Source organism: Phoca vitulina, unplaced genomic scaffold, assembly GCF_004348235.1.
Source record: "Phoca vitulina isolate PV1807 unplaced genomic scaffold, GSC_HSeal_1.0 scaffold5, whole genome shotgun sequence".
Classification (NCBI taxonomy): domain Eukaryota; kingdom Metazoa; phylum Chordata; class Mammalia; order Carnivora; family Phocidae; genus Phoca; species Phoca vitulina.
In genome coordinates, this window is record NW_022589708.1 from 206,184 (window position 1) to 214,319 (window position 8,136).

General features: G+C 53.0%; 1 protein-coding gene across 2 annotated transcripts in view; it reads left to right on the forward strand.

Moving 5' to 3' along the window:
* Positions 1-291: 291 nt before the first annotated feature.
* RASA3 (RAS p21 protein activator 3) overlaps positions 292-8,136 on the forward strand; it is a 113,688-nt gene continuing 105,843 nt past the window's right edge. For both annotated transcript variants that reach the window (XM_032402553.1, XM_032402554.1), the window contains exon 1: positions 292-462. In XM_032402553.1, coding sequence (XP_032258444.1) covers positions 408-462 — 55 coding nt within the window. In that variant the 5' untranslated portion in view covers positions 292-407. The remainder of the gene's footprint in view (positions 463-8,136) is intronic.

The following is an 8,136-nucleotide window of genomic DNA, read 5'->3' on the forward strand; positions in this document are numbered from 1 at the left end:
GCCTCCCCGCACTGTTCCTCCCCATTCCGCGCCCCCCCCACCGCCGGGTCCCTTCCGAGCCCTCCCCTGAGACCGACTCCGCTCCTCTCCGAGTCTTGGCCAATATGGAGCTGGAGCTGTTTTGCGGGCGGAGTCGTCTCGCTCCCGCCTCCTAGACCTCAGCCAATGGGCAGTTGGGGTCGCTCTGGGGGCGGAACCGTCATGCCCCGCCTCTCTGCGGCCGCGACCAATGGAGAGCTGGACAGGCCAGTGGGCGGAGCCCGGCGGCGGTGGCGCCGCGGACCCGGCGCGCGCGGGGTCTGGCGCAGAGCGCTGGGACTGCGCCGCTGCTCGGGCTCCGGCTGCACGGCGGGGCTCGGCGCGCGGATTCTGGCGAGGCCCGCGGGCTTCCGGGCGGGCGACCCAGCATGGCGGTGGAGGAAGAGGGGCTCCGGGTCTTCCAGAGCGTGAAGATCAAGATCGGTGAGCGCCGTGCGTCCCCTTCCCCCGAGGACGGGGCGGGCTGCGGCGGGCGCGGTCCGGGGGGTGGGGGGCGGTGCGGTGCAGGACGCGGGTCCGGTCCCCGCCGGGAGCGCGCGCCAGTGGGAGCCTGGGTGCGTGCGTTCCCGGGGGCGGATCCGCCGACCTCAGGTTCCGCATCTCCCCTCAGCTGCTTCACCCAGAAACTTCTTCCACCCGTTCCCCCAGGGGCGTGGGCCCGGGGCTGGCTGCGGGCTGGTGCGGGTGCGCGCGTCCGTTTGGGAGGATGTGTGTGCCTGTGTTCGTGGGTGTGTGTGCGCGTGCACCGGTCCGAGTGTGGATGTGTGGAGTGCGCCTGGCTCGGGGCTCTCTCGGGCTGGGAGACGGGGAGCCGCCCCCAGCCCCCCCTTCCATTGAGAACTGGCTGGAGGAGCTTTGGGCCACCAGCGCCTGCCATTCAGGCCGTGTCACCGGGGAGGATTCTGCCCTTCCCACTGGGTCCAAGAGCTGGGGGAGGGAAATGAAATACAGATTCTGGAGTGGGCTGGAAGGCTATATCTGGACTTCCTGGGGTTATCTGGAGAGATTTGCTTTTTCCCAGTGCTGTTTTGTCTCGGGAGGGTGATGTGCAAGTTTTTTTTCGCTCCTAAAAAGATCCTTGCCTGGAGTGACTGTTACACATTGATGCCATAAATGTGCCGGATGACAGGACAGCTTATGGTGGAGAGGGCTTCTGAGGACCCACAGTGTTGCCTGTCCTCAGAGTCCTTCTTGCGTCCACATTCCCTTCTATTCCCATGTGAAAAGGGGCCGCTGGGAACCGAGCCAGGCACCCAGTGATTGAGTGTCAGTTGTTGATGACATTTGATGCTGCCTGAGGAATTCCAGCTACCCCAAATCAGCGTGTTGTTTCCTGTCTGCTTTATTTTGGTTTATGGATCATCGCTGAGACACTGTTGATATTTGGCTGAGAAGCACTGTGGATTGGATGTAGCAGCTCTTCAGGCTTGAAGAGTCTGCCTGCAGAGGATTTCTCTTGTTTACTTGCTTGAAATCTGCTGTCACTTTCATACTGAGAGATTCAACATTGCATGCAGCTGAAGTGGGGGCAGGGAAACTGCCTCTACTAGGGTCCTTCAGCCAAGAGCCCTCACTCAGCACCTGGGTCCACTGAGCTGTGTAAGGGACATCACCCCCGAGGGTTTCAGATGCTTCCTTAATCAAGGGAGCAGGAGGGGGACCTTTGGATGGGGGTCTGGTTGTGGAGGAGTGTGCCAGGCTTTCCAGGTACAGCAGGCAGGAATGGGTCTGAGGACCTTGTGGTTCAGGCCAGGCACAGCCAGTCTCATCCTGGACTCCAGGAGTGTTCTGGAACAGTGGTAGGTTGAGCAGAGAGGGTTGATTTTCCAGAATGGCGCAGTATATGAAGCAGGGGAGTGAGGAGACCCCTGGGGATGCAGGAGAGCAGCCCTACTAGCCTGCCAGTGCATGTCCGTGGGTGGGTTCTGGATCCCGACGAGGAGGGGCCTGGTGTGGAAGGAAGAGGGTTTGAAGACACTGCTTGGTGAGGCTTTCTGTGTTTTGTGTTCCACTTTAAACAAGGGAGAGAAACACCTCAGCTCAGCTTTGGAACAGTGCAGTGACGGACACATCTGCCGTCTCCAGCCCCATGTGGGGGTGGGTACTGTTGGAAGCTTTGGAGCCCCTGCCCATGTTTGAGGGAGGTAGCATCGAGGACAGCAGCAGCTCCAACCCCCTGGATGTTGTTCCATCTCCAGGAAGCTCCTGCCTCTCTCTCCTCTCCGAGGGTCTTCATCCACAGTGCACAGTGCTGGGCTGCAAGAGGGACATATCTGTGTCTCACCTTTGAAGCTGGGAGTGGTCAGGGAGCACGGGCCTACACGGAGCACAGGCAGGACATCCTCGTGTTTGGTCTAGGCTGTGCTTCTGAGTTCAGGCCTGGGCTGCAGGCCCTGAAGGTGAACTGGGTGGGCCGCTTTGGGGCTGAGTCTCATTGAACTCGAGGGCCAGCCTGTTAATAGAATGGGATGAGCATTGGGGCGCCTGGGTGGCTCAGTTGGTTAAGCGACTGCCTTCGGCTCAGGTCATGATCCTGGAGTCCCTGGATCGAGTCCCGCATCGGGCTTCCCTGCTCGGCAGGGGGTCTGCTTCTCTCTCTGACCCTCCTCTCTCTCATGCTCTCTCTCTCTCAATAAACAAATAAAAATCTTAAAAAAAAAAAAAAAGAATGGGATGAGCATAGTTCTGAGCATGGAAGGTGGTGTGCTGAGCTCTTGATTTCTTTCCTTAGTTGTCTCTTGTGGCCAGTCCTGGCTCTGATTTGCCTGAATGCTCTGGTCCTAAAGGCACAAGATGACGAGGAACACCATAGTTGATCTGGAAGAGGGGCAGACACGCATGAATCATACACACACATGGTCACATGCACACTCGCCTCTCCTTGTTCGGGGACACACTGGCCAGGCCATCCATTCATCTCTGAACCTTGTCTCCAGGCTCGCTGGCTGCGTGCCCGTGTGCTCTTGGCCGGCTGGCTGACCCAGAGCAAGCGTCCTCCCCTTCCATAGCCTCGTTTTTCCATTTGCGAAATGCAGGCAGGAATTGTCTACTGCATCCGGTGGGGGCTTACAAGACGGTATTGTTCCCGCTTGCATTAATACCCACCCCCTCACTACCAGAAAAGGAGAGAAGGAAAAATTCTCCCTGAAGTTATTCCAGTAAGCAATATCACTACTCCTGTTGCTAAGAAAAAAGGCAGAACATTTTTGGGGGCTGAAGAGTCTTTTAGGAGTTGGGGCCTTGGCCTTTAGTTCTTAAATAGTTTTGGATTGTGTGGTGGTACTTGTCTCACTGACAGGCTAAGGCTGGGGACAATGGGAAGAATCTCTTCCTTGTTTGCCTCTTCCCGTTTCTCTGGCCCTTCCACCTTTTGCAAAAGCCAAATCAGAGTGAGGCATTTTTACGGTAAGTGTTTTGAGTCCTTGTCTCGAAGAACCTGTTGCTTTCCCCACTGAAATCTTGCAGTTATTTTGGGTCGTTCTTCTGCCACTTAAGAATCTTAAACATTGTCTACCTCCGGTACCAGTTGTCAGTGTTTTTGTACCAGCGTCTCCTGTTGTGTAAGGCCAGATGCACTTCCTATGAAGTGGTAACTTTGAGGAAGTGTGCTTTTCTGACTTTCCATGAGTCAGGGCCTTGGTGCTGGAGGGAAGCGGCTTGAAGATTGTGGGGGAGGAGGACCCAGAGCGAGAGCCCTTCTGGCAGTGTTATTTTGGACATTTTGGACGCAGGCATTGTGGTATATAGCTTTACTTCCCAGTGCTGTGTTCCTTTTCCATGATAGTTACCTCTGGTTTTTAAAAGTACCATCTTATCTTGATAACTGTGTTCAGTTAAGAGCAATACACAAAAGTTTTTCTGTCAAGCTAAAAAAAATAAATAAATAAAATCCTAGCCTTGCAGTCCAGAGTGAGAAAAGCCCTTTTGCTCTGTTAATGGTTTTCATCGTCAGGCTTGAGGGCCCAGTTTGGATCTCCTTGGTGTTTTGGCCTGTATGTCCCGTGTGAGGCCACGCTCTGCCTGGTTCCTTGCCCCAGGCTTTCCTCTCTTCCCTGTTTCCTCCCTTCCTTCTCCTTGGATCCTCTTGTGTTCTGCTGGGCTCAGAGCACACTCTCATGTTCCTTCTCTGTAAGATTACAACTTGTCCCCCAAGAAGGTCAATGGCACATCAGAACTGACAGCCCCTCCCATTCAGCAAAACAGGGCCCTGCAGGGTGTTGGTGCTGTGGGCCTAGGCAGGCCTGCCCCAGCCTCATGCCCTCCCTCCAACCAGTCACAAACACAGTCCCACCAGAAGCAGGAGGTCCCCCAGGCAGGGAATGGAGTGAGGTGAGAGCAGGAAATGGTGGCTCACGGTCTCTGGCCTGCACCTCCCTTGGCCAGATGGCTGCTTTGGAGGGGTGTAGTGAAGAAGGCCCAGAGCACAGGGGCTGAAAGCTTGGGGTTCTGGGTCAGCTCTGTTCAAAGTGGGATCTTTAACCAAATTCCCTACATGGAAGGCAGTAGTGTGCTCATCGCAGGGTCCTAGAAGGGTCAGATGGTGAGATTATTGCGATAAGATTATTGTTGGTGTAGTGTCTTCACAGGGCTAAGAGGACGTGGTTTTCCCAATTAGAGAAAACATTTTGTGAATATAAGGGAGTGATATCAGTGACGTTGTGTTTGACAGCGAAAGAAGGGGAGGCCACACATGATTCTTGGCATCAGGGATTTTATATTCTCTTGAGCTCTCTGATGCTAAAATTAACCTGGATATTCTATTAACCGAGCTCAGCCAGCTGCCTGTGCTATTTTTAACCCCTAAAGACTAGTGTGCAGATCTGGGCTATGGCTGGGGAGCAGCCGGGCTCAGGGGCCAAGGGTGATTTTAGTTTGTGGCCCCAGGTTTTACTTGGGAAGGGGTGGGTTTGCTGTGCATGTGTGGCGTAGAGAGAGTTGCAGACTTTCGGGACCTAGTTTGTGTGTATTATCTCATTTTAATCTGTGTTCTCACAAGTCCATGACATTGAAGTTGAGGAAGGGAGACCCCTATAACTTAATTTACTTGCCCAAAGTCACCTAGCCTGTAAGAGCAGAGCTGGGGTTTAAACTGATGCTGATGTTCTTGTTCTCTCCACTTATCGTGGTCTGTCTTTCTGTGTGATCATGGATTTGAATGGTGGGGGTACAGTGAAGGGCTGGGAAAGATAGAAGTGGTGAGTTCTACGGCCAGGAGGGAACAGGACCACTCTCTCTTGGTGGACAGCCAGGGGCACTGGCCTTGTTGTCCAGAGACTTGTAGTCATTGACTGGGGGCTGCCAGGGTGGAAGTTGGAGAGGCGAGGAATTGCAGAAATGGAGTCTTGAACAGAATACAGAAATCCAGAGATGATTTGTTAAGCAGGGTCACTGGCAACGCATACGTTTTGTGAAAAGGCATCGGGCAGGTGAGCAGAGCATGAGTTCCTATGGGTGGACTCACTTGGTTGGAATATAGCATTTGGTAGGACGTTTAGATTTGCTTCCCTGAAAGTAATGAGGCATCTGAGCGTATAAACACTCACACCTTCCTGAAGGCATCGGGGAATCAGAGCATCGGCATGTCATGTTTTCGTCATAGTTGTGTACATGTTTAGAAAGGAGATGGATGTATTTGCTGGAAACAAGCAGAAGCGGTAGCTGCGAACACCCGAAAATTGAGGTTTGCAAGTTGCCCTTGAAGGTGAGGCTTCGAGTGCACCTCCCACTTCCTAGTGAGCCTGGAGGTGGGTTCAGGCTGTTGGGGGCACAGGCAGAGCCCCCCTGGCCGAGGGAGGGATAAGAGCCCCCGGGAGCTGGCCGAGGAGAGGGGCGTGACTGACAGTACCTGGGATCCCAGATCCAAGACTGTGTTTCTCACTAATTCTGCAACTTCAGACAATTTTCTAAACCCTCTCTGCCTCAGTTTCTTTGTTGGTCAAAGCGGAACATAAGTCCTTTTTTGTGGAGTTAATGAGCCCGTGTGAACAAAGGCACTTGCCCCACTCCATTTTTCTAGGCAGGAGGTATTACTGCCCGGATGGTTTGAAGCCGTTCTGTTAGTTGGGGGACAAAGTGGAGTTCCTGCTATAGCTAGATGCATCAGTTAAGAGAGGGCTGGACTTCACGTGTGTGTTTGCACGTAGGTAAGGTCAGGAAAGGTGTTGGGAGAAAGTGGCCCTGAACCTGCCATGAGTTTTTGAGAAGTGGGGAGCCAGCGTGTGATGTAGATCTGAATGGATGCCGCTGGGAGGACAGCATGGTGGCTGGCGCGGCTGGCGTGGTCAGCGCTGTGTGTGGATGGTCCTCATGCCTCCGGGTGACCCTTGTGGGGACTTGATGTCCTGTCTTGCAGTGGTGGTTGCCCCTAGAAGTTCTGAGGCTTGAGAGCAGAGGGGAGATCACGATGCTTGAGCAGGGAGTCCTCACTGATTGGTCTTCTGCATCCTGATCTTGGAGTGGGGGTCTGTATCTGCATGGTGAAGGAAGGGCTCATACCATGACCGCCTACGGTGGCTTTAACCAGCAGGTAGTGATGTATGGGAATGATCTGCCGCAGTCTGCTGTTAAATGAACACTAGCAAAAAGTAGACACCAAGTAAATGCCAATTGAAAGGGTGATTATACTATGGGGCTTCCACAGTGTGGAATATTATGCAGCTTTCAGAGGAATGAGTTAGAGCCCGGCCAGGCTGTGTGATATGCAGGAAGTTCCAAGGGGTATGACTAGAAAGAAAAACAAAACGCAGAAAAATCTACCTAAGTTCACCCCTTCAAGAATAGTAAAACACAGATACACACGTGCAGATGTGGACATAAAGGCGCACACAAGCCTATCAGCTGGACTCGCTGGGGTGGGGAGTGTGGAAGAGGAAAGCCAGTGAGAAAGAAAAGATCTGTTTCAGAAAATCAAGGATATTACTGTTAGGCATGCATGGGGAATTATGTATATAGATAGGCATGTGAAGAGTTTAAAAATCACAACTTTAAAAATGGAAAGAATAACTTTCTGGAGAGGAAAGGCCCAGAAAGGCAAAATAATTTACCTAGATTGCTGACAGGTGTGGGAGAGTTGGGAGTGTGGCTGCCGTTGGAGTCCAGAAACAGCGAACCAGATGCTGGGGCAAAGGGAGCGCTGTGGGAGCACAGTGAAGGGACTGGCTTGTGAGTGGTCCTCGAGTCAGCTGCCACGTGCGGAGAACTGACACGGATGAAAGGAAATTTAAAGTCACATCATCCACAACAGATGGCCCAGTTCTTTTCTCTAAGTGTGAGGCAGCGTTCAGAATTAACACTTAACACATTCAATCTTCGGTATAAGTGCAGGTCCCATGGTCATCCTTAGAAATAAGGAGGTGAGTCCCTGATTCTTGGCCACAGAGCAGGCTGGGGCGCCGGAAGTGGTTCTCACACGAGGTTTGTTAGGTCAAACTCAGGGGCCACCTGGGCCTCAGCGTCTGGGAAGCTTTTGGTTTGAGTGTGTATTTTGTCTTTGCTGGAGGCTGTGGATCATCAAGCTGACAGTGGGATCAAAGATAGTGATTCCTTGTTTGACAAGTGTCTGAAAGAGTGAGGCGTGTTTCTGCACACAGGGCTGGACTCCCTGGGGCTGTAGCTCTGTCCATTCTGAAATTTAGCATTGCTGGTTTCAGTTTTTTTTTTTTTTTAGAGAGAGAGAGTGGGTGAATGCACGCACTAGTGCTTGTGGGCAGGGAGGGGCAGAGCGAGGGGGAGGGAGAGAAGCAGGCTCTGTGCCCAGTGAGGAGCCCGACCTGGGACTTGATCTCACGACCCTGAGATCATGACCTAAACCTAAAACAAGAGTCAGATGCTTAACTGACTGAGACACCAAGGTGCCCCTGGTTTCAGTTTTCCAGTAAGCTTAAACCCCTCTCTGGGGACAGCCGCATCCTGATACAGCTAGTAAATTCTGCATCTCTCATCTGAGCTACACGTGGTGCATCTCACATATCTGAACCACACATGGTACATCTCTCATCTGAGCCACACGTGGTGCATCTTACACATCTGAGCCACACGTGGTGCATCTCTCATCTGAGCCACACGTGGTGCATCTTACACATCTGAGCCACACGTGGT